At 34.5% G+C, this 27,394-nt stretch overlaps 2 protein-coding genes across 3 annotated transcripts; one reads left to right on the top strand and one right to left on the bottom strand.

The window, feature by feature from the left end:
* Positions 1–500: 500 nt before the first annotated feature.
* On the bottom strand, positions 501–2,809 carry LOC149482205 (THAP domain-containing protein 5-like). 2 transcript variants are annotated; one of them, XM_089703879.1, is made up of 3 exons: positions 2,580–2,809; positions 2,045–2,228; positions 501–1,723 (listed from the first exon to the last, which is right to left on the bottom strand). In XM_089703879.1, the coding sequence occupies exons 1-3, from the start codon at positions 2,654–2,656 to the stop codon at positions 1,703–1,705; spliced, it is 282 nt and encodes a 93-aa protein (XP_089560005.1). In that variant the 5' UTR covers positions 2,657–2,809; the 3' UTR covers positions 501–1,702. The 2 variants fall into 2 exon arrangements, with proteins under 2 accessions (XP_089560005.1, XP_089560003.1); XM_089703877.1 differs by having other exon boundaries at positions 501–1,479; positions 2,580–2,807.
* A 5,967-nt stretch (positions 2,810–8,776) lies between these two features.
* On the top strand, positions 8,777–22,587 carry LOC149482204 (uncharacterized). Its single transcript, XM_089704101.1, has 3 exons — positions 8,777–8,889; positions 10,704–10,814; positions 22,055–22,587. The coding sequence occupies exons 1-3, from the start codon at positions 8,777–8,779 to the stop codon at positions 22,353–22,355; spliced, it is 525 nt and encodes a 174-aa protein (XP_089560227.1). The 3' UTR covers positions 22,356–22,587.
* The last annotated feature ends 4,807 nt before the right edge of the window (positions 22,588–27,394 follow it).

Genomic DNA, 27,394 nt, shown 5'->3' with positions numbered 1-27,394 from the left:
GATGAGTTGTGAACAATAACATCACTGGCCCCCGAAACAAAGCAGCAATGAACTGAACATGGTGCTTTTTTTAAATGAGCCTACCTTCTGAAGGCATAGATTAATTTTACAGATGAGACACCGTACTTTCTGCCTGCTTCTTAATTGATATTAAACATTTAAATAAGCTAGAGACATATTAAGTATTTTTAATCTTCCTTTTCTTTCAAGTTGGTTATTGAGTCGATGAACAACCGATAAACCCTGATATCAAGAGTTTTTAAACCGCGTAGTCGGCCTATGACATAGTTTTGTGTAACGATATCGATCAAAACAGCGATCGATACTGACGCCTTAACTTGCACACCAAAGCACGGATTCATCTTAATTGTCGTACAATTATGTGCTTCAGCCTGCATTATACGAATTAATTTCATACGTGTGGATATACTATATATATATACATAAACTGAATTAGCGCGGCTTAAGTCGTTAGTAGTATTTTTTATAAATAAAAAAGGTATGAGACAAAAGTAGGTATATTTGAAATAAGTTATTTACACATAATCTCATTACGTTATTATGGGCACACAATACACACATTCATTTTTAACAGAATTTTAAAAAATAAGGTTATTGGAACTGCTTTGACATTTATAATAATCGGTTAGCAAAAATTTAAATAAACTCTATTTTAGAGAACAGACGGGGAATTGGGGTCTGGGACCGGAGGGGGAAGGGGGACGTGGACGGATTGTGATAATTATTTTTTATTGGCTTACTTTTACGTCAACATGAAGAGTCTGAGAAAGACGTGTATGTATAAACATACATACAATACACTTAAAACTAAATAGTTATATTTTTTTTTATGTCAGAGCAAGCAAAGGAGCAGATGGGCCACCTGATGTTAAGTGGTCACCACCGCCCATAAACACTTGTAACACTAGGAGTGTTACAGGTGAGCTTTGCCGGCCTTTTATGGACAAATAAGCTCTTTTCTTGAAGGCCCCAATGTCGTAGTTTTATATGAAATATTTGTAAATAAGCTACAATATCCTATGAGATCCAGCGATTCCAACAGTATAACTATCGTCAAGGGTAGATATGTTTTTTCCATGAAACTGAAAAAAATTCCCCAGTAAACATAGCCAGCCAAAAAACTAAAAAAGGCACTTCCATAAAAGATTAGGTTAGTCTACTGAACAAACTTATGGCCTCTGGCTTCAAATTCAATTCAGCTAATTGTTCATCAGAAATTAATTTATTTTTCTTTAAAATATTTAAAATCATACTCATATTTTCTATTTTATTTAATAGCCTCTTGTTTTTAAAAATTAAAATGTTATTTTTATTTATAAGATTTCGTTTATCAATAATTAATTTTCGTACACGCAATTTAAGTGCTGATTTTCGTGGGTCCTCAAGATGTTCTTCTTGAAGGCTGTTCGGACTTCCCGGTGATGGCGGCGTATTTAGAAGTGAAAGGGGGTTTTCCTCCTAAAACAAAAGATTAACAATAAGAAGGTAAAGTAGCAAGTAGGTAATTTAAAGTAGTGCCATTAGTAAAAAAAATAACTTCCTTCATACGACATTCTATCAGCCACTTAAAGTCCACTACTGAATACGGGCCTCTCCTGAACAGGAGGTACTTGCCATAACCGCCTGGCCACGCTGAGCAGACTGTTTGACCAGGGACCGGATTACCGGATAAATTACCCCTTCAGTCGATAGGGTAAAACGTCTGTACGAATGACAATAATTAAAATCAATATGTTTATCAGATTCATTGATAGGGTTAAAATAAAGCACAATAAGTGTAGGAGATATTGTCTATCACAATCCTTAGGGCGCTGGGTTTGCGTAGCGAGGATCAGCACCATTCCGTGCAATTAATAAAAGCCGTTTTTGCCATGAGTCATTACAGATGGATTATTGACAAACCCTCAAGTAATCTCAACATAGGTACCACTAAAATGTTAAGGTAAGTTTTTTTTCAAATATTCGTGTCAAATTGATAACCTTTTTCTTAATTAAAACTTTAATGTAAATAAATATATATTACCTTAATTATCGGCACTGCTCCTTTCTTTAAAACTGTGTAGCCCTTCTTTGATTTATCTTTATCGTCATATTTAAAATGGTTAGAGCATATTTTGCTATATTTAGTGGGCATCCAATCATCTTCTCTTCTTTGTTGACGGACAATTTTCACCCATTCATCTTGTTTCAAGACGTTTAATGGAAACCTTTAAAAATATTATAAGCAAATTAAAACTGTATCTATTTCTTTAAAAAATTCGACCAAAAAACTGTCATCTAGTAATGATGCACCTTGGAACTTCATATTATTATCTTTATATTTTTTTAGAGAACTACTAAACAAACTAATCATTTGAGCAATTAACAATTAAATATTAATGCTTAACAATTGTACTGTCGTGTCTGACGCAATTGATACCTGCGGGCATTTTAATAACTCTGTCGCGGTCGCACTCGTTAGTTGAAGCATTTTTTGTCGCTTTCGGATAATTAAAATAGTAATTCGATCTTGTTTTCGAAAGATATTCGATAAATATCAAAAAAACAATAATACTTACAGGTGATAAGTGATCCCTTGACTTTTAGACATCTTTGACGAATAGTTTGTGCAGAATCTCATCACACAAGAAGGCATTTTTTATTGTTTTGCTTGCGCACACCAGAGTTGACACGACGCGACCGAGTACAACGACATTTCCGGAGCGACTGACTGAAATCGGGTCATTTGGCCCCAAATTTAAGGTGCGTCTTCGTGAGCGCGTATCGGTGCATTTAGATCAAACGAGAGAGTACTCATATTAAATTTATAAATTATTAACCCCACTTTGTCAAATGATTTTAGTGTAAACAGGTGTAGAGCATTCTTTCCTTGTTCATAATGCGTTTGAAAAGATTATTTGCAATATTCTAATACTGAACAACACTGAATACGAGCTTTCGTTTACACTAAACAATTACGAAAGAATGCTCTTGCTCTTGCTCTTGCTCTAGCTCTATATGTTCGTTTAGTATAAATGCACCGTAACACATCTACGCCCTTTTACCTCTTACATATTATATCGTTGTTTCTTTTAATATTATTTCAATATCACGTTTACCCTATACATAATTACCCATTTCGATTATAGAGCAACATATTATTATGTGTATAAATTATGACATGTTAAACAACAAGCAAGTCATTTATAATAGCATGATAATGAACTTATACACGTGCACGGAAATACACGATTCTCTCGGACGATATCTATACCAGCGGATATTAAAATTACTCTTTATCGACTATTGTTAGCTAATTCGTGTTACATAAAGGCATTATGTTTAACGACGTAATAATATGTACTCATACCTTAATGCATAACTTTCATATAAATTTTACTTTATCCTTGAAATGAAAACGTGCAATGGCTATTCAATTCTATTGTTTAGTGTGATTGTTTATTGTGCAAATAAACTTACGAAAAAAGGTTTTTTCGTAAATGGATATGTCATTTCTAGATAATGTTTCACCGTGGTTTCACCACAAATCACAATACAATCATATCACTACAATATGAATACAATATTATATTTTGCAAAGGTTTTTTTTAAAGTAATTATGTAATTATGAATCTATTTACGTAATTTTACCTTTTCTTATATTTTTTTACAATGTTTAGATAGTACGAATCACAGGTATGAATAGTTATATAAAACAGCGCCATCTATCGTTGAGTAACCGTCTATCTTTATGTATATCTAGAGGTCAGTGCAAATGTATTTTTCATGTATTTTTTGTTATATATATATTAAAAATAATTTGGAAAATCCAAAAGTGCACGCCTCATAATTTTTTTTTAATAAATATTTATTAATTATTATTTTTGTTTATTTAATAACAATTAAACCACATCGAATCAGACCCTGAAAAATGAAAGGGTTCTATTCCTGAGCATACTTAAGCGTAAGAGAAAAAAAAAGACTCGATTAGTAAAGTATTTCGGTCGCTATCGTGTTAACAAGAAAAAGGATCCGCACATACAGACACACGGGTCCAAGACAGAACTTTTTTAAACTGTTTTTTAACTAGTTTAAATAACAATAAAACCGGCCAAGTGCGAGTCGGGCTCGCGCACAAAGGGTTCCGTAGCAGCAAATATAATAAATTACAGTTAAATCAACCTATCTCAAAAACTATAAGAGATACTTTGATCAAACCAAAAATCGTTGAAAGAGTTAATTAGCATGCATCACCTCTATTTTTTTTAGAATTTTATACCCCGTAGTTATAAAAATAGAGGGGGGGGGACATACTTTTTACGACTTTGAGAGCTGATATCTCAAAAACCGTTCACTTTAAGAAAAATGTTTTTTAGAAAACTTTATATCATTTTAAAAGACCTTTCCATTGATACCCCACACGGGTATGTACATCGAAAAAAAAAATTTCATCCCTCAGTTACATGTATGGGGGGCCCCACCCCCAATTCTTTTTTTTACTATTTAGTGTCATATTTTTGTAGCGGTTCATACAACACATATTCCCATCAAATTTCATCACTGTAGTACTTATAGTTTCCGAGTAAATCGGCTGTGACAGACGGACAGACGGACAGACGGACAGACGGACATGACGAAACTATAAGGGTTCCGTTTTTGCCATTTTGGCTACGGAACCCTAAAAATGACATCAAAAATATCATGAACGTTAAAAATAGTGTTTTTTCTTAATATGTGTGTGTATGTATTATCTTACAAGTGCAATGTATGATACATAAAGACATTTTAAGTTTGAAAAATCAGATGTTTTGCGCGAAGTGACAGTAGTACCCACCTCAACGCTTCGCTTATGAGGCGTGCAATAATTTGTGATTTTTTTTTTATTCTTCTGGTATGGTAATGCATTTTTACAATAAAAAAAATAGTTTTCAAAACATATATTGAGCTTCGTCGTGTCAGCAATGGTACGTCCACTGTTGGACAAAGGCTTCCCTCAAGGTTTTCTACCACGACCGGTCACCGGCAGCCTATATTATATTAAGCTTGTTATCATCTTATAATAAAGGTAATTGCAGAATTAAACTCTCATACTTACATTGAATGACAAAAGCTTTTTGAGTTTGTTAAGAGTCACATATTTAAAACGGAAGGGTGTCGGACTGGTGACCGCAGTCAATTGAAGCAATTGCGAAAAGAAATCAAACGCTCAACTGTATTTGAGTGTGTGCGCTTGTGCTAGTTGAGCTTAATTTGTGATAGACAGCTGTTCAACTAATTTTAAAGATGTCGTCAGCCTATTAGTTTTACTAACATTTTAGATAAGTACGAGGTCAGAATAGCGTACCTAAACCAGCTCACCATATAGTTATGGAGTCGCAATTTCTATCCTAGTGAATTATGCCTTTTAATGTCAAACACCACAATAATCTCTAGACATTCTATAGATAATTATCTTAATATATATAAATCTCGTGTCACAATGTTTGTCCTCAATGACTCCTAAACCACTTAACCGATTATAATAAAATTCGCACACCATGTGCAGTTCGATCCAACTTTAGAGATAGGATAGTTTAAACATATAGGTACCACGGGCGAAGCCGGAGCGGACCGCTAGTATACCTACTTATATAATTTTAATATGAATTCTGAATATGCTTATTATCATTTATCACATTATCACTACCCAAGCGGTGATCACTCCTTAGTCCTTACCTACCTACGTTCAGCTCAAAAGTAAAGACGACTAGGCTATTTAACGAATTTACTTTTCTAATTTTCTAAAAGTCTTAAGTCTCATTTAGGAGGATTTATTACTGTGATTTAAAAAAGCATCGGCCATACCTACTGATTTAAATCTTGGTCCTACCGTGTAAAAGATAATGTATTTGTTCATTATGTTCCGATTTGATCTTGACTAAACTTAATCAGGAAGCATTTTGCATTTTGTTTACATTTTCAAAATGCAAATAGGTCTCAAAAGGTTTTTCAAATAAAATACAAAATGCTTTTCTGAAAAAGGTATTTAAATACAAAATAGGTATTTTGCATTTTGTAGGTAAGTATTTGTTTTTTAAAATAAAAAAAAAGATAATGTATTTGTTCATTATGTTCCGATTTGATCTTGACTAAACTTAATCAGAAAGCATTTTGCATTTTGTTGACATTTTCAAAATGCAAAATAGGTCTCAAAAGGTTTTTCAAATAAAATACAAAATGCTTTTCTGAAAAAGGTATTTTAAAATACAAAATAGGTATTTTGCATTTTGTATTTGTTTTTTAAATACAAGTAAATAGGTCAAATATCAACATATTTTTATAAAAATCAAAGTATTATAATCTATGTTACTAAGTAATAACTAAACCGAACACGTAGTATAAGATTTAGCATGTAATACACGCTGTATGCACAATGCACATATGTAAGTACTACATAGCTGTACCAATATTACGAGGGGTAGCTCTCATCACTGCGCGCTACGCTTCAAACTGGACGTTAAAATAATCGATAACGAAATAAAAACTAGTTTGAATTGTGATAAGCGGCAGATGTTCGTATCGCGAGATGACGCCGATCGAAAGCGGAAGGGTGGCGGTGTTCAATTGGCACAATTGGGTGTAATTGTGGGCGGAATGTCCGGGCGAGCGCGACCCGACACATGCCCATATGAAACGAGATACAAATTGTGTTGTTCATTGCGACTTGTGGCTCTTTTATTTAGTGATCACCTATGAGTGGGTTTTATACATATCTATACTAATATTATAAAGAGGATTGTATGTATGCATGTATGGTTTTCACGCATAAACTACTGGACCGATTTTGATGAAATTTGGCACAGATAATCTTTAGACCCTGAGAAAGAACATAGGCTACCTTTTATTGCGAAATATGTACCACGGGCGAAGCCGGGGCGGACCGCTAGTAATATCTATAGGTGGATATAAAGTACTAAGGGCTGATTTTTCAATCCTTGGTTAAAACTTATTCGTCGAATAATGTATAAAACTACCATTTTAAAAACGTATTCTAATTGCCCGTATTTGACAGTTTACGTGACATTTAAATATGTATTATCGTGTAATACTTTATTGGACGGATAAGTTTTAAACAAGCATTGAAAAATCGGCCCATAGAAGAATAACAGATTTCACAGGTCCGTTTTTGAGGGAATTTTTTTGGATGGTTGATAATGATAAAACATGTTCGACAAAGGCTGATGGAAAGCCGGTTTAATCTGTAAAAAAGCGTTTTGGGAACATTGGTTAAAAAATAAAGACGATTTTTTTAATAAAAACTAAACTACTAGGTACTATAATAATGATTTCCATTAATTCTAGTACTCTCTCTTTAATTTTAATTTTACTTGATAATATGAGAGAACAGGAAGCTAAGTCAGAGTCTAATGTTAGTATTAACTTAGATGTTAATGACAAACTTATAAGGCGGAGTAAGGAGGAAGGAGACCAAGTTTATAATAAAAGGAAATACCTCATAAGTCATAGTCTACTTTTATTTACCCTTCAATGTTATAATCTGATTTATGTAATACGTAATTATGTATTTCAATTATTATCCAGTATTGTTTTTATCTCTCTGCTCTGTTATTTCTGTAGAATTCTTAAATACCTATTATTTGTTAAATTATCATGATAGAAGTTGATGATTTCAGGTTCTTGTATTACACTTCAGTTTGTTCTACTGTACTTATCTAGAATGTGTTCTACGCATTTCAACCTGGTGCGTTCTTCAAGTTCATAATTTGATAGATGAAATGCAAAAAAAATAATGCTGAATATACATTATAATCTCATATCTTCTCTTGAACATCACCTCAATAATATAATATATTATTGAGGTATGTTATATAATATATTATATTCATAATGTAATATAATCGGCAAATAATTTTGTAGCTACATTTGAGATGATCTTGGTGACATTCTAATTTCTAAGCGATTGTATCATAAATCCTCCTTATAGGAAGGTATCTAGTCGATATTTTACTTAGTTACATAAATATAGTGCTTAATTCAATATCCTGGTACAATTTCTTCCTCAATACTAAATCTCTAGAAGTAAAACAAGCTAAATTCAAACCCAGGAACTCACGATTGTTAAGTAAACCTTTCACCTCTGTGCCAACTATGATAAGAAATAGTTGATACCCTTACTTACCACATACATACGTACCAGAAACTAAAATTATGTAAGCCAAACTAGTCTTTGTGCAAGTGTAAACTGGCTCTCAAAATTAGATTAATGCTAATCAATTATTTTTAATCTCAGATTATAATTGGATCAGGCATTATGTAGCGTATACAATCTGTGTAGCGATAAGTTTTTTCTTATCTCCTTAAGCAGAAACAATATGAATATATGGCGGTTTTCCAGATCTATTTATCCATTGAGTATGGCCTCAAAAACTGATTAATCCAGGATCCTTCGCCCATTTTTGCAAGTGATTACTATCAAGCTAATTTTTCGAGAGTAGCTTTATTTTGATGAGACGCCCAATAATTTCATGTACGAAACTCTCGATGGTGGTAGCTAACAGAGGTAACAAGGATAAAATATTTTGATTTGATGGTTCTCAAATATTTATAAGATAATTTTTGTTATTTTACTTGAGTAAACCGTCATTATTTTCTTTAGTTAGTTTCTTATGTCTCAAGATGTACCTAACCTTGAACTACGCTTAAATCCTGGTGAGAAAAACATGGAGGCATCGTTATAAGCCCGATGCACAATTTGCAAAGTATCAACCGGTTAATAATGCATCATGTAGCAGTCACGAGTCGAACGCACGCAGCGCAGGGCGACGCGGAAGTCACACACACTTCCGCGTACCGCCATCTTGGCTTGCGAGATTCGCGCCTGATCTTGATGTTGGACGTCCGATTAATGCGTTAAACAGAACGAGTTATAATTATATATGGGATACGCTTGATTTATAGTAATGGATTTAACATTTCTTGACGTATAAATTATTTGTAATAAACACATGCATCTTGCGTATTAATGATTATGTAATAAAATATAAATGTGCAATCTTAACATTAAGCCGCGTATAAACTAAGCGCGGCAAACCATCGAACATAGGCGCGCGCGGCGGCCGCGCACCGTGTAGACGGGATCGCCGCGCGCGGCGACGCGAACATTGCCGCGCTCGAACGTGCCGCGGGGCGATCCGCTCACTGTCGGTTTTTGAGACCGCATCAAAGGAGCTTCAGGCGTTCGCTCGCGCGCCGTTTGGACGGTTTGTAGTTTTGGTGATTCGGCTCGCGCGGCGTATACGTAAAAATGGACAACGAAAAGTGCCGTTTACTAATACAATTGTATGGCGCTAATGAATTTTTGTGGAACAGCAAATCCTCCCAATACCACAATAAATCGCTGAGGTATGATGCGTGGGTAGAAATCAGTAAGAAAATGGATATACCTATTCCTGACTTGAAAAAGAAAATGACTACACTTTTGGCGTCCTACAGAAGAGATGTACGTGATGGATCGCCTGCCGCGCGCGGCAACTACGTTCAACTTAAAATATATCTACATATTGGCTCGCGCAGCAAATGAACGTCAACTCTGGTCGAACATTGGCTCGCGCGGCTGCCGCGCTTAATTTATACGCACCTTTACAATTTTCATGAATGCTTTTATGAGCAGATATTTTTGTTTTAATTTTACGTTTTTAATTGTACTATCTTTCTTGATCTAAACGGAAGAAATAAATACGTAACATGTGAACAAAAAATGTGCAACGTAGAGTCTATATCGCTAATAGCATAACGAAATTAGCATAAAATAATTAAGTAATTTACATTGATCGCAATAGGAACGTGCAATCGATAAAGAAATTTACATGCGTCGTAATACTCGCAAACGCATTGTGTTGTGCGAACATCGGCATCCTCACCCTCAGTTACGGAATACCGTGGTGGAACAAAAAGAGATGACCCACATTCGGGACCGGTCGTACGAGATCGGGTGCGCACCGTTGCACACATTACGTGTTAGAAGATGAGGTTATGCACAGACAGAACAAATGCGCTGTAACGGAATACAGCGATGTGAATTTTCTCGCCCTAAAAGCTTTTTTGTTATGTTTTAACAATTTTACGCGCAACATGACGACTGTCGTGACTTGTGTAACTGTTGTCTCGGTTGCATTTTCGATTACTTTTCTAGAATCCGTCCTCGATTTGAAAGATTGACATCGCACGTTGCATTCAACTTTTACATGAATATTCCCCCGCGGGATTTCATAATATTCTCGTTTATAGCGCGAATCTAGACTTAGGTAACGTTAACTTTGCATACTTCCGATAACGGACAACTAGGAACTTTATGAATACAATAAGTAATAAGATTTACAAAATGTACTTCTGGTATCATTTGCATAAGTAGTATTATTGCAACAACTTACGGATTTTTGGGTATTATATTTTGTACAACATTTTACTCTTTTAGATTTTAGACCACTTTTAGTTTTAGTTTTATCAATCCCAGCTAGTTGTTCTATAGTTAGGCAACAGATTACATAAAGAGGAATGCTTATTACGAACAATTGCGATACACGGAGCACCGGCAGGCAACAGCTCCCGAAATGTCAAGCAGGCGCGAGGAGAGGCAGAGCGGCGCGGGGGCAAGCCTCGCGGCTGCGTAATCCCTCTGCAACAGCACTCAGCACTTCCTGAAGGTGGCGCAAGCGTGCGAATGTCGGCCGTCGAGCATTTCGCGCTACTTTCGTAATTCGTTGCGTGGTGCGACCGGCCGCCTCGCCTGGCCCGCAGGAAGTAAAAGTTCGAAGGTAAGAAAGTAGGTCTCCGCTGTAATTGGCAGCGGGCCTGCATACTGATGTCTACGGTATAAATAGGCTGCGGGCACCTGCGCCCGTCTACCGACAGGACGTGAAAAATGACATTCTTGCAGTTTAAACAACAGGTAAAATAATATAACGCATACTTTAACTATACGTTTTACATTTTAACCTTTCGCTTGCTATTTGTAGAAACGTTAATAGATGTCAATAACTACTTACTGTGAGTATTTGTATCCAGCCTGTTGACACTTCCGCATAAGACAACATTCATTTAATGCTTATCATATTGTACCAGTTTATTCCTTCGTATTTTTAATTTTTATTTACTTATGAAGTGAATAGGATTTACTCGGTATGGTAAGTTGGCTATCAACAATATGTACCTATCTACTTTGTTAATAGATGATACGGGATTTCGACCATCTTTAAGAACTTTAAAGGTTATTGCATAAAGAGTGTCGAGTTAGGAGGGAGACGTTGCTGTATAAGACAAAACACCGTAATGTCTCAACAAAGACCTATTTCAATGTTAAAAAGTTAATCTAGACAATGTGTAATTTTCCTCTACTATATTATGGAGCGTACGTACACGTGTGTTACGCACACAGTATGACATAAGTTGCGTAGGCAGCGCAACTGACCCAATCCGCTTCATAACTCTTTATTATGCTCTGGCGCCATGAACTGGGTCGCCACTCGGCACTCGCGAGATGCTCTGTAACTAATTGTTTGCGCAATTTTACACTTTGGAAGGCAACGTTTATTTTATTGTTTCGAGTAAACTGTTCCTCATTACACCAGAGCGCCGAGACGCTATCGATACAAATTGATATAAGCGTATGATGTTTTACCTAAGGATTCGGTCACCCTACCAACGATGACGACGACCACGAACAAAATTTTCATCCAATCGAAATTAAATAAAGTTGTTCAAAACACAATTAAAAATGAAATATGTATAAGAATTTCCTGTCGTATTGTTGTTTGGAAAAAAATTTTCGGCAAGATTGGAATTTTGGTCGTGTTCGTCGACGTCGTTGGTAGTGTGACCGAAACATTACCAAAATGTCATGAGCTTATGTCAATAATTAGCGTTAGCAAGTTCTATTCCTCGGCGTTACTGATGTTTGTCTAAAGGCCCAGGATGTTATATTGCTATCTCCGTAACTCGTATATATATCAAAATATAAATTCTGCATGCATTTTTGTTAGCAATTTTTCTGCTATCATCTACACATAATACAAGCAAGTGATGGACATAGTAAATAACTATGTAAATACATACACGTAATTTTCAATGGTCCATCAGCAGTCACCTTATAATAAAGAGAAAATTTCAAATGAGTATGTGCAAATATTATCAGTGATGATGCCTGTTGATGAAATTGGGCGGCACTTCCCCGCAGGCCGCAATAGAGGAAGTATTGCTATCTGATGAGTAACTCTTGCGACAGCTCCCGCCAGCTTTATGAAACCTCCGCCGCTGTATGAAATTGTTTCTAACACAAATTCTTTCGAAAGGTACTCAATGGGTAGTGGCCAGTGGGTACCACGGTATTGCAGAAACCGATGGAGTAGGATATGAGTAGATTCTTTCTATTGGTTTGATATGCGCACTGCACATCAAACCTGCCAACTGTAGTTAACTGAGAAGAATATTATGAATTCAGTCAAAATCCCACAAGAATGTTATCGGGAGTGATACCATATGTATAGACTATAGTGTTATGCGGAAGGAAGCTTATATGAAATATCCGAAAATATGTTTTTGTGAAACAAATATTGTTGATATTAGCTTATAAGTATACAATTGTGGTCATATAATTAAGAACGATTTGAAGTACTAGAAATTTTTATTTAAATAATGTCATACACAGAGATGTGCACCTTCTGAGAAGCAACTAGTTATGTCATAATAATAGAGCCACATTAATAGAGCAACTAAGTTTCAGAATAAATAATTAAATCGCCAACAATTTTTTTTTATCAAAATAATTGATTTTACCAAAGCAACACATTCAAATAATAATGAAGCTGGAAAAATAATTAAGAACGATTAAATTATCTGCCCGGGAATTTTTTTGTATGACACTTTCATTAAAAAAAAATACAATAATACGTAGCGCGAAAAATTTATGAAGCAATACATTTTTACTAAAATTAATATTTAATAGCATGTCCACGGCTTTTAATTACTGCTTTACACCGGCGAGGCATTGACTCTATTAATTTTTGACATTTTGCTAGAGAAATAGAGTTCCATTCTTCTAAGAAAACGTCGTACAACTCCCTTAAACGACACTGTGTATTTGAAACCTTTTTCTTTACTTCGAACCACATATTATCTACTGGATTTAGGTCAGGGCTGTTAGTTGGCGGTTGGCCCGTCCAAGACAGAAACTGACTGCGCTGTTAGAAATTCCTTTACAGTGTGTGCAGTGTGCTTTAGATCATTGTCATGCTGGAATGCCCAAATAACCGGTAGAACTTCTTCAGCATAAGGTAACATTGTTTCTTCCAGTATATTTTTGTATTGGAATTGATCCATGTTACCTTCTATCAACTTTACAGGTCCAACGCCATGTCCAGAAAAGCACCCCCAAATTTTCACATTTCCACCACCGTGCTTTAATGTAACTTTCGTGTACTTAGAGTCGAATTCTGTATTCGGAGGTCGTCGAAGATAACGTTTTCCATCGGAACATATTCTGTTTATTTACATTTCGTCAGAGAAAAGTACATTTTTCCACTGTCGCACAGTCCAGTTTTCATATTTTCTTGCAAATCTAAGCTGGGCTTGCCTGTGGCAAAGTTTCAACATGGGTACTTTTCTTGCTATCCGACCATGCAATTTTTCTTCCACCAAACGTCTTCGAATAGTGCGTGCTGAGAGTGCTGAAGGGTTATTTTCCCCGAAATATTCTTTTCACAGCTCATTGGACCCTTTAAAAGGATTTTGTTTCGCCATACGGACGATGTTTCGGTCATCTCGAGGAGTTGTTTTTCTCTGTCTTGGCATACGTGGGCCATCCGAAGTTGTTTGATACGTATCAAAATGGCTTATGGAGTGGAGAACCATAGTTTTTGCAGATGGACTTTTTATAAGACCAATTCTTCCCGCGAAGTTTTATTATAACTTCCCTAGTAGATTTATCACAACTTTTATTTTTTCCCATTTTTTAATAAGAAGTACCTAATCACTAATCTTTTGCAACACTTAATAACGCCAAAATTATACAAACAGTAACCTACAACCACAAATCGAGTCGAGTGTTCTCTATCCTAATTAATAAAAGTATAAACTATTTAGCGTTCTTAATTACGTGACCAGCTAGTAAATAGGAATAGGTTTAGGTATAGGGTTAGGTATAGGATAAATAGAAATAGGTGTTTAGAAGTAGTGTAAAAATTTTATCTATGAATTTTTAGGCTAATCACGTGTATTAATGAATACAGTGATTTGTTGGGAAAGTATTTCTATTTCGATAAAAATAAAAATAATTAGGTACATGAAAGTAGTTGTGCATCTTAGTCTGAAAAAATCTTCCCTTTATATCAGAGTTCTTAATTATATGACCACTACTGTATATTTGCAAAAATCACATTATGTAACATGTACAGATGTACATATTGTAGGTACCTATATTCAATGCAATACATAAGTTACATTGAAGCTTAAAACACACAACCTCCTGAAAGTTTGCTAGTGTGCAAGTTATTTTTAGGTAAATGAAAATACTATTATAAAATGTTTTATTAAGGAAAAGTTGCGTAATAAAAATTAAAAATTGTTTATCCAATATAAACAAGATGTTCAATGGGTAATTTAAAAGTGTATTAATTGTATTTGTTTTACTTCTTATCCTTATATTTATATTCAAGAAAATAGCGTTACTGAACTCTAAACTAGTAGGAAATTCGCTGACATCAAAGGAAATCGGAAACCGGAAACACGGTAAGGGTTAGACCGGAGACGAGGCCCGTTTCCGGCGGAAGTGCGGCGCCAGGAAGGTGGGTAGATAGAGAAAATAAATAAATCGACGCCATATTGCCGGTCGAGAATCAATAATTCCGTTTTGCATGTTTGTTACACTGCTTCCGTCTCCTGTTTACTAGATAGGTTATTATTTAAAATAACTTATACTGTTTCTAAAACAGATAGATACATAACTATTTTATAAATCTTATTTGCGAATATTTAAATAAGAATGTTATAATTTTTAATTTCATTAATACCGAATATATACTGGCTTCTTACCAAATGAAATGAAGAAGGAAAAACAAGTCATTAAATGTAAACAATATCGTTTCATCTAGTTTATCGTAAATATAAATTACATAAGATATTTAATAATAAAATGTCATGACGTTGTTATTTAAAAATAATTTATAAGATTCCTGTTCCTGTTTATACACTTGAACTAACATAGGATTAAATTATAATATAAAAGATTGGTGCACGTTTTTTGTCGTATGATATGCCGTCGCGGTCGTACGTACAATAAACGCGGAAGAGGAAACAAAAAACAGTATTTAATTACCAAACCCGAATTTAGCTAAAGAAATATATAAATGATAACATTATAATACAACAAAGATGAGCATAACTACATATACGATACCTATCTTATAATTTAATACGTTACTAATGTGTACATAATATTATTTATCGGTAGGTATACGAGGAAGGAAACAAGTTGATATTTGGCATCATACAAGTCGTGAACTGGTTCTGCAAGTGGTATTCCGAAAACGAGATGGCTCTGGACTTTCCGGCTTTGTTATTCTTACTTATGTTCACATTATCGCTACTTAAGCGGCATGAATCTTATACAGATATACTAGATAGGCCGAGTTGATTTTGTTCTGATTTGTACTAATATAAATTATTTTATGGTTTCATATTGGATGTAAAATTAAGTCTGGTGATCATTTAATATCAAATCTACCAGGTTTCTAGGCTCAAACCCGATCTTCTACAGTTTATACAAATGAAAGTAAAAATTTCTCATAAGGACCATGTGTATAATATAATGCTTTATTCTAGTATCTTTATGTCCACGAAGATGAGCACTCACTGGAGGACAAACATGTTTCGTTGACGGACATATGTGAAGGTCATATCACAGCGACACGGAATGAACGAGAACTATTATGGAAGTTGAAGAAAATACTAGCTTTATTAATTAAGCTTGTTATTAATGCATGCGTTCTTAAAAAAGCTAGTAGGTAACATCATCAAGTTATTGTTGATAATAGGGATACTTACTATGATTATTCTTCAAGTTCTAAAATTATTGATCAAGTTGACATGAAATGTAGGTTTGGAGAGAATTGGTAAGAACTGTGATGGTGGGACTTTACAATATTATAATTTATTTATAACAATATTGAACTTTGACCTTTATTATAATATCGTTATAATAAGTAATAACATCTCTAAAGGTTTTCTACTATTTTAAAATTGCTTTAGTAGTTTGCACATTTGAGTTCATCAGTCAACAAACAAACAAACAGAAATCAAATATTCCTCTGTATTAACTATTACATTAGTATTGATATAAAGAACAATCGACAAATAAAAGTAATCAACCCATTTATGTAATTAAAGCAGAATACATTTATATATGGAAAGAGGTCGCGATTACCGCTCTAGGGGTCAATATCGAATAAAAGATGTCTGTTGGAATTTTTTAATATTTTATTGAATATTTTCACATACCTATTGCTTTTCGTATTTTTTTTGTATACTTAAAGCTAAGGTATAAAGTATGTTACGTTTAGAAGTATCGCTTGCACGCACTAATCGAAGCAATTTTACTGAATGCTGTTACGCAATACGCGCAAAATGTGATCTAGACAGACCATGACATTGAATGAAATGTGAATCATTTCAATTTGAACTCAATTAATTTCTTGCGTCTCTTACTTTTTGTGATAGAATCCGAAGCAACCTTACTTACTCATTCACCATTTAAATAAACGCTTCCTCCTTTCAAAGTATAGGGAAATCTGTTTAATTATTCTGACGTCACGTAGTCACTATAAAAAGGTAAAATAATTATTTTCCTATACATATTCTTGCGCTATAAATAGAGCAATATCTCTACACTCGATAAGCATATCATTTGCTATCTATTTGATGGGAAACAGATCGTTCAGAAACTTCGCAAGGATTACTGATATTTCTTTCGATCAGTGACAGCTATCACGATTCAGCAATTGGGGAAAATGTAACATCGATTTATATCTAAAAGACTTACATATCTATTTTGCGATACTATAATACGATAATCAAGCGAAATATACGAAGAATAATAAATGTAACAGTTAGCATGTGCATACAGCGTGAACGAGTTGTCCAATTGGTAGAGATTGCGCGTTTCCGCTGCGGACACTTCCTTCGATAACCAAGACCGAGGTACTCACATACCACCGCACTTAACGGTCAACGTACTCGTAACTAACAACCTCTGAGAAATAAACTCAGCCTAGGTCATAGACGCCGACGAAATAAGAAAATGATTGGTCTCAATGCACTCATTTTCCGCTAAAGTGACTATACTTAAACGTTTATAAACTGCTGTACTATTTATGTATGTTAAGAGAAAGAATGAGGAAGAGGAAAATACAATTGGTATTTCATGGTTGATATGATCATTATAGGTACTATTTTGTAATGATTTGCTAATAAATCTTGCTTTATCGGCGTGAGGCAAATTTCCTTTGATTAAATTTATCAAATACCTACTTTTAACCTTCTTTTAACAGATATCTAATTCATGTCTCTGGGTATACTAAAACAGAAATAGAAACATGTTGTAAAATACCTATTTAAAACTTTATGTTATAAAATGTGGTGGACATTAAAAACGGTTCTAGATTGCAATACAGACGTTCCGTTAATAAAACTAGAGGGACCAGAATACATGATATCACCGGCTGGATCGTCACTTTGTCTTATTTTTAATAACCTTTTTAAATACCAATACTGCTCCGATGAAAAAATAAACTTACGGACATAGATCGATCTTATTATTTTCGAGGCGGATCCAAGATAACGAAAAACATGGAAAGGTCAAAGATTTCTGATAAATTATCTCAAGCATTTTATACCTGTCATAATATTATAGCTGAATAAGAAAGTCACGATTGTAAAGTTTGATTTGTGCAGGAATACAGTCTAGTTAATTGAGTGTTGAGTTATAGAAATATTTACCAACAAAGATAATACCAATGTAAAGTTCTTTATCAAGCCTATGTTTTACAATACCCGTTACTTCGATGCGTAGTTCGATTTAATAAACTTAATCTAATCTTATAGATTGAATTTGAAAGAAAACACCCGAAACACGTAATAAATTGCACTTATTCAGTTTATGTTAATTGGATAGTATTACAAAGTCAAAACCATTTTATCAGACCTCAATAAGAATAGCATAAAATTTGTCTGTTTCGTCATTTTTTAGAAATAATTACCTAATTTTTACTTCTTACATTTTTGTTTATCTTTTTTTGAACAGTTAATTTACTATTTCACCTGTTTTAAAATACTACTGAAAAATGTATTGTTTGATATCAGAGATTCAGTGTTAAATAAATCATTGATACCCTACATAAAGGAAATAGCTGAGAGTGGCGAGGTGCGAGCCAACGAGCGGAAGTGGCGGCCGTTCCCACGACACTCATCCGTTACTTCACCTCGCCTGCATGTCTTGCACTGCTTGCATACCATGACTTCCCTCTGTCCAACATTCCGGAACAAATGTACGTTTATAATTATTGTTCGAACTCTGCCCTGTTTCAATTATATAAATACATCAGATTATCTAATATAATTATATAAATACATAAATACATCCAGATTTTTCTCTTTGTATCTATTATAATCCATAACTTTCGTGCAATCTTCAACTTTATCATTATTCCGAGTACTACCTATGTTGTGTCTGTTAATTCAACTATCTTTAGAAGTGGTTGCTTAACAATGAAACTTGGTTTATAAAGGACTTTGAAATGAAGATGTTCCAATATATCATGCGGCATTGTTTCAGCGAAAATTTTCGTTAGTTTCATTGGCTGATATTATGTGGTTATCGTTTCAATTTAGATTGTTTATAGTAGGAATATTATCCGGTTCAATTGATGTCGTTGTTAGACTTTATGAACAGTGCCCACAAACCAACAGCTGATCTCATTGTTTAGTCTACATTCGATCGCAACAGTACCGTCTGATTCAATTCAAATTCATTTCTGATAATGAAGCAACATTGTGATTCCTGCTTGAGGAAATCATAATATTTTTGTGTCCATCAGGATTGAACTCAATAGCGTTGTCTTTCGATTAGTGCATTTATTAGCATTTATTAACCTGATTGATATAAAATACTTTTATTTCGGTGTATAGAATTAAGTTAATATCTTTTTTGTAGGTACCATCTATATTAAATTAAAGAGTCACTTCCTTGTTTGATGATTAATAAATTAAGCCATTAAAATGAAGTATTATTTATTAAACTTTCTTCGGATACGATCATTATTTAAATGGATAAACCTTTAAAAAAGTTAATTTATATTTTACTACACGCATTTAATATTTTCACATTTCTTTCCCCCAATAAGATAGAGCTGTCGCAATATACCTATTTCTATAACTTACTTTTGCAAGGAATTTAAAATAAATAAAAGAAAAAGTACATTTAACCAAAAAATTAAAATTCCATATCATTGGTCATTACCCAAAAAAGATTGAAGAAATACCAAGAAGACAATTTTATTTTGCATGGACGAATAGAAGGCGATAAGAAATTATAAAATTCCGAAAAATGAACAAAATATCCAATATCAATAGACGATCTTATCAATTACCTGTTCAACATTATTTTATTAAACTATGAATAAATTTTTATTTAGATTTCCAATTGCCATTTCCCTTCACAATTATACACGAATTACGGAAATTAGCTTTGAATGCAACACTAATGAAGGTATCACGAGTTGATTTAAAACAATTGTAATAATCAGTGGATGTGCTAGCGAAGCGTGACCGTTGTTCCCGAAGGAACGGAAGTCTTGCGCACTTCCGTAGCCACGACCCGGAGATCCGGCCGACGCTTGCCACTGCCCAACCGTTTCTTTTTAAATTATGTCGCTATTACAGTATCGTACGAAAAATGAATTTCTAGATTTTTTATGTTGTATTTCTATTGCGTATGTTATGAAATTTTATTACTCTCAGTATTCGGGTATTCCCACTATACGTATGGACCATAGTTCTCTGTTTGAACGAGTACCCGGTAAATTACGTCATGCATCTTGAATGAGATTTAAGGTATTTAAGGTAGCCTATACATATAAGCTTTTTAATGTATTAAAAAATTACATCGATAAATAAAATACACATTGAATTAAATACAAAAAAAAAATTAAAAACCTTACTAATAGGCAGCTCTACTTCAAAATCATTTTTGAACTGCCAACGGGCCAACGTATATTGTAAAGTTTAGCTATTGTATTAAAAGCATAGATAACATAATTAAGCTTACAAGGAGTTGTTCAATTTTAATTAAAGAAGCAAAATATGAAAAAAGTATAAATTATATTGTGCCCTTAGCCAACATAAGCACTCTACGTCTAGAAATTGATTTACTTTTTCAGTTTAAGTGAGTATAAGATTATGAATGATCTGCAAATATGTAATTATAAGATCACAGATGTATATCTGTAAAACATAACCCATTTGATATTTGTTTCTGTGAAAAAACTGTAACAATAATTGTCAAAAAATCTATGTCAGTTTGATAGATCGAGATAGCAGGATAAAAAATAAAAGGAAATAACCCTGATTCGAAATTATTATGTATTTTGTCTACAATTGAATATCATTACAATACTAAACGCAATTTCCTTCCTCTTAAGGGTGCACTCACACACATCAGTCACCGTCAAGTCACCGATGACTGATCGGTGACGGTTTGTGTACGTATCCACAAACACCAGTCACCGTCATGTTGTCCGTCAGTCACGTCGCCGGTTTGACTGAATCATTGAACACATACATCAGGTTAGTCAGTGATTAGACGTGTGTCACGCTAGAGAACATGTAGCAATTATTGACGGTAGCACGACGCTGACTGAACTGAGACGTGACGGCACCGGGTGAGTGGGGATAAAAGTATGATACATGTATGGAAAGATTATTTGACGTGCCTGACCGGTGACGTCACTGATAGATTTCGTGCCGGCGACTGTCGTGTGGGAACAGAGTCATACTAGAACTATTGATACATATTTTTTTTTAATCCTGTCCGGTGACGTGCCGTGACGGTGACTGATGTGTGTGAGTGCACCCTTAAGCGGGAAAAATTAACCTTAAGATAATTTCCTTTTTTAAATTGTCATTTTGTGATTTATCACTGTAATTTCCGTAGTAGTTGATTGAAAATTCTAATTGAAGTTAGTTTTTGATAATAAATTATGCTAAAAATGGTATTTTCTGTACGATAATACTATTAGTATTTTTCTAAATTTGTAGTGATCTTTGTCACGAGTGTATGGCGTCAGTAACGGATAACATTGCAGGTGCAGGGTCAGAAATATTTAACCCACTTCCACCAGTGTTATGTAATAATCCTCGACTTAAAGTGGAGCCAGAAAAGGTTTGCTGTTTGAATTGGTTAAATTTCTCAGAAACAACAAAATATTTTCCTTCTGACTATTTAAAAACCGATGTATTACCACTTTTTAACTTTTCTATTCTTTCGTAATAAATACCATATCAAAGGTAAAATGTGAGAGTGAATATTATTAAAATTCTTAAAATAATTCAAGTCATACTTGCAACTGTATTGTTTCAGGTGTCACTACGAAATGTATTTGCTGAAAAATTGCCACATCAACATAAATCAAAAATTGTTATCAAAGTAGAGACTAAAAAGGACCCTGTTCCAAAGTTTCCTTTACATATAAGTTGGTCACCCAGTCATTTTTGTTTTGACCTTAATGGCGAAGCCATGATATGTAAATTACGGTATATACGGTCTATGAGTGTGCATTATTTTGTAGTATGTACGAAAAAGTTTTTTGAAACCAGCTCGTATAGAGTAGGTATATCTATCAATCACGCAGGCGGAAAATTAATATTGGCAATTCCCACATTTTTCAGGAAGAATTCTAGTTAAGACAGATACCTGAGTCTGTAATGCAATTTTGTGACCAATTCATTTCAGAATTTGGAATCCAGGCAACCGCACCATTTATACCCGATGTTGTGGTTTATGGGATGACTCAGCACGACTAGGAGCGAGCTGGAAAACTTATCCTCGAACGAGATTCCGCTTAGTTCCAGGTCAAGAGGGCATACTATACATAAAAGCCACACCTAGAGATCGTTCTCCGATACCATTAGCTCATATTGGCTTGCAAATAGCTTCGGCTCATTTGAGGGATAATGTTGTCGGGTACTTTTTAGTACCCATACTGGTCAAATTTATGACGTACGTACCTCCCTGTCTTATGGCAGAGGAATAAGGTTCAATTTTAGAAAGATATTAGATGTTCATCTTCAGACTTTGATATTTAATAAATTATATCTAACTCATTATTGTTTCATTTCAAATATTTGATTATGTTAGCTTAATACTTTTATATTTTAATAACCTAAAATAACTTGATATTAATTCTACGACGTTGTTCGACAACTTTTTTCTGTGAAGTCGATCGCGATGTCATTTTTTATCCGGTATATTATCGAGCGTCTCCTCGTTTTGTATTCAAGTTTCCTTATGACTTACGTCATGTTTGGAAATATTTCTCAAATACCTACCCAGGAGAGTCGACGCTCGGAATAGCAATCAAGACAAATCACGAGTCGAGACCCTCGGCTTTGTGTGTTCATGTGTTATATTAGACTTAATAATCTGGTCGGTGACTCAGATACCCGTCCGCCTTTGTTCACGTGTAGAAAGCTCCTGTAAGTGGCTGTGACTGATGAGGCGAAACGGATGTCTTCCACTGCACAGTTATTATGAAACTTCAAACAAAAACAAAATTCGAATGAATTAAAATTGTGTCATTGTTTTTATTTAGCATTCTATCTTACGAAATTAGTATAAAACAATGGCTACGTATAAGTGAAATTGAACCACTATTTGACAACTTCATCACATTCAAAAATAGTTCGATAATGTTTATACAAAAAAATCTCTTTCTTGTAGTAGGTTCTGGTGTGGTGCGAGAAATAGATTTTACGAGTGCGTGCGGCGCGATATTTACGCATGTTTACACTTTGGACATTTTATAGGCTCAACGACACCGTCACTGCATCGTAGTAACATTTTGAGAATGTTGATACACAGCTTACTTACCTCAAGCTGCAGTCTATATAGGTACATACGTTAATCTTCACGGATTACATATATTATGACCTCTGATTTGTTATTTGCTGTTCTTAGATACCTTTACAGCTGGACGCAATATCAAGTACAAAGAACAAAATATTCTGATTACTAATTAATAAGTATTTATTTTTGTCGTATATGTACTAACATATAAAGTTTACATTCAATAATTCCAAATAATCCACTCATTCAAATGTGATACAGTTTTAAGGTTACTTCCAATTATTCCACTTACAAATGTAAAACAAGTAAGGCAACCTTGTTAAGAACAACATAAACTAATATAATCATGACCACGAAGAACCGAGAAGGGACAATCACTCTGTCCAGCTATAAGGCTTCCGGGTGCAGATTGATGCTGATTGGTATTGATTCCTGTTATTATTAACCCGCCCCACCACTCGCCAACGAACACCGTCAGACAGAGCACTGACCGCTTAAACTTAATTGGCATAAACCATTTATAAAACTACATTATGAAAGTCAACAATAACGATGAACACTCTTTGATCTATCCACTATCTGATGTCCAGATAAATTGAAAACTCTCCGAGACCGTTAATGAAAAAAAATGTCTTTGGACGTTTAGATTTACCACGTCGCCTCTGATGTTCTACCGTTCCACACAAATTATCGACTCAGTTTGATCCCACGGCTAAAATAAAATATCATATTTCCTGTCAGACGAGCGAGCTTCAGCATACGAGTGTCTTTTTTCTACATTTTTTCAGGTCGCCGCATTTTTTAAAGAACTGCGTCGCACATGTTTGTTTAACAAACGTGACGCCTCCTTTTGATTTGTGTTTTTTACTGTCTAGGCGGGAGTAAGCGTCAGAATTACAAAATGATTGTTGCGAGAACGACGTAACAAATCTCAGTGCAATTCTAATATAATTGGAAGGAACTAGTTAGTGATCAATATAGTATTGTTTATTGCCGTTACAGCAAGCGTGCAAGCGCCGAGCGGGTGTGTTAGGTTGTATTGTGTGTTGCGCTGCTTCTCACGGCGGGTTGCGCGTCGGTTCCGTGCGCCTTGCATAACGGCCGAAGCACGTAATACTCCGTAACACCGCGTATTATGCATGTAGGGCGCGTGTTTAGTACGAGTAAGCCCGCTATGAGGCGCTAATCTACCATCAAAACACCCACAGACGACTAGGTACTTGCTATGATATTCTAAGTAATATTCTTTCTAACTTCCTTGTCTTTCGAAAAATTAGGAGTTGCATCAGACATACGACATTCGTAATATAAAAGGAATGTGTGAATTTTATGTTGCCAAATTATATAATTTTGTACCTAAAACGAAGCGATAGAGAATCTCATCTTTGTGAGCAATATAAGTAGTTGTTTTCATCATGTTTTTTAATTAATATTTTTTTTTACTTTATTTATATTGGATATAGCCCATAATCATATTAAACAATTTAATATTTATTGAAAACGAAAATTTACATTTGGATGGTTTGTAACACGGGTTTTATCTTTCACATCCAAACTATATTTTCCATTCGATATTATAGAGTGAGTAATAGGAATAAATATGAACTTACCGATCTCTAGCAGATAGTGGCGATGACACTTTAGACAAGTTTATCTAGTCAGATGGCACATGCTGCACTATTGTAAGCAACCACAATGGGCACCCCGTCTAGAGTTACGAAGATGACTAGCGCACGAGACACGTCAGGTCAGCAGATAAATACCCAAATATCGCTTCTGACAACAAAAGATCGAATTGCGAGGTTGCAATCGAATCCGCAACCATTCCTCGGAAGCTACGGCGCCAGCTGCCGAGCTGGTATCAAGTTGCTTGCAGATAATAAAGGATTCTTTAATACGAAAAACGTTGAACGAATCGGAGGCATGTTCGAAACGTTTTTACGCTAAATCGAGTGCAAACAGAGGCCCAGTTGTAACGTACACCGGGTACGTCTTAAGTCAATTCGAAATTCTCTTTGCCTCTCAGAGCAATCTCATGTTACGCGTAACGAATTCACGTTTTAATCTTCGAATTCAAAGCCAATTGCAGATACGAACATTTAAATGATTCGTTGTTATTATGGAAAAAAAATTGAATACGGTAGGTATAGGTAGGTATTCGTTCAAACATATAAATAATTAATATTCTAGTCTAGTCCAAAGACAAAAATATAGAAACAAAACATTATTAAATAGAAGCTAAAGCGAAATCAGGATTGATATTGCAATGAAAATAGGGTGCGGAAGTGTCGACCCGGATAACCGGGGGCGGATGAGTTCGGCAGGATCCGGTCTTCTTTCCCATCCGGACTGTTCGTAATTACAACCTTTTCGCTGGCTTATTGCTAGGCGGGAATACACGTGTAGGTAAATATTATATTCTATTTGTATTTAATCTATTTGTATTATTTGTGTTAGCCTCCTACCCTCCTACCGACACTGATTAACGCACGAGAGAGCCATAGGATCCAGTTTTCTGTGGATAAGACTGACATAAGCGTAGCTACGTACAGAAAACAATTTATTTTTAATGGAATATAAATGAAACTTAAATTAAATGTGATAGAAGACTTCATATTATATTTTATTACAAGAAGCAGTTCTAACTTACCGACTAAAATGCGAACAGCCAAAGTCATTTCATGAAGTTCCCTTCCTGGAACTGTAAAATTTCCCGCGGAGTATTCAATTGTTTACGCTTCGAGATTAATGCTGATATTAAGCAGTTCCCGCTCAATCTCATACATTTTTGAAACTATTTATAAGTTAAAATTTAACGCGAATTTACTATTTCTACTTTTATCATCAACTTCATAGATTTTTAATTGACTTTCAACAGGCAGGGGGTTGACTGTTAAGAACTAAAGTGTGGTTATATAATGCGTTATTGATATCATAAAATCAGCATAAATATTCTTTAATAATCTTGTTACTCATCTAATATAATTATAACATGTACTTATAATAATTATAAGCCATTTAAGTTTTATGGGAAGCCGCGGGAGGGCGCGTGTTTTATAAATATTATTACGCCATTAAGGCTGAAACGGAATGTATTGATGACTATTCGAAGATTCCTTACAGATGCTGATTGAACAAATTAGTAGCTAATAGAGTTCAATAAACTGAAGTAGTAATTACAATGAGATAAACAAAATGTGAGTGCCACTTGTTTAATTGGCGATTAATTGAGACATGAAGTGTGGAGTGTTAATAAATAAATGTTAAGAACATTTTAAATAAATGGATAATAATATACCGTATATAAATCGAATGTAAAGATACTTTAATTTGAGTATTTAAAATATTTTCTTTATTAACTACATATATTATTTAATTATGTATTTTAAACGTATAAAAAAGTATTTTCAGCTATATTAATCTACAGTTTACAAATATGAAATATGAAATAAGTAGATCCGATAAGGAGTAAGCTAAGTGTCCACACGTGTGGCGGGTGGGCAGGACGACTGCACTAGCAGAATGTTTCTGTTCTCGGAATTGGTTTAATTTGGTACATGACGTCAGTTCCCTGTCGTCCGACCACTGCTGTTTCCTCAGTCTTCCGTATCGAATGAATTATTATTGACTATTTAAGTCTTCCTGTAATTAGACGCCGGCCGGTTATATAAGCTAATTTTTGTTAAAAATATTGAATAGAAATAGAATTGGAACACTGTTTGGATTTTGGTAATGATGGGTGTTGCTCTATCACATATAAAGTACTGATCACATTAATTCATAATTATATATTTATAAGAATTACCGCAGTTATACCTATCTAGCTGCTAATGCAAGTATGTTTTAAATAGTTAATAATTCAAATGCTTAATAGGTATGTATACTTTTTTTATAAATGCATAATCTCTACATTTACATGTTCCTAAATTGGTCCATTTTACTATAAGACTAGCTTAAGCTAGCCATGTCTTAAACATTGCCTAATGTAGAAAATACTATAATCCGCGGTAAATCAATAATGCTCCATTGCTAAGATAAATATCGCCCGCAGTGCCATAATAAGCAACAAGGAACTAAACACAGGGCGATAATAAATAGCTGCTTCACGACACGACAGATGTAGGAACAATCGCACCGCGGGACGTCCGAGGTTATGACGCCTCATTGACTCTACAATCGATGTACATTCACTAACAACCCATTATTTTAGCCTTTAAAAGTAAACAA

The sequence above is a fragment of the Colias philodice genome, chromosome 15 (genome assembly GCF_061535455.1).
Source record: "Colias philodice isolate Cphi_HAF_F1 chromosome 15, ilColPhil1 Martin Lab GWU primary, whole genome shotgun sequence".
Taxonomy (NCBI): Eukaryota; Metazoa; Arthropoda; class Insecta; order Lepidoptera; family Pieridae; genus Colias; species Colias philodice.
The sequence above is the reverse complement of the archived record's forward strand: the minus strand, read 5'-3'. Positions and strand labels throughout refer to the sequence as shown.

Bases quoted from the DNA above. Each gene is read 5' to 3' on its own strand.
- LOC149482205 (XM_089703877.1), bottom strand. From the start codon at position 2,656: ATGCCTTCTTGTGTGATGAGATTCTGCACAAACTATTCGTCAAAGATG. The intron at 2,229-2,579 runs GTAAGTATTATT...ATATTTTTAAAG, and splicing joins CAAGGGATCACTTATCACCT to GTTTCCATTAAACGTCTTGA. The intron at 1,480-2,044 runs GTAATATATATT...CTTTTGTTTTAG, and splicing joins GAGCAGTGCCGATAATTAAG to GAGGAAAACCCCCTTTCACT.
- LOC149482204 (XM_089704101.1), top strand. From the start codon at position 8,777: ATGCATCATGTAGCAGTCACGAGTCGAACGCACGCAGCGCAGGGCGAC. The intron at 8,890-10,703 runs GTTGGACGTCCG...CACTTCCTGAAG, and splicing joins GATTCGCGCCTGATCTTGAT to GTGGCGCAAGCGTGCGAATG. The intron at 10,815-22,054 runs GTAAGAAAGTAG...AATTCATTTCAG, and splicing joins CAGGAAGTAAAAGTTCGAAG to AATTTGGAATCCAGGCAACC.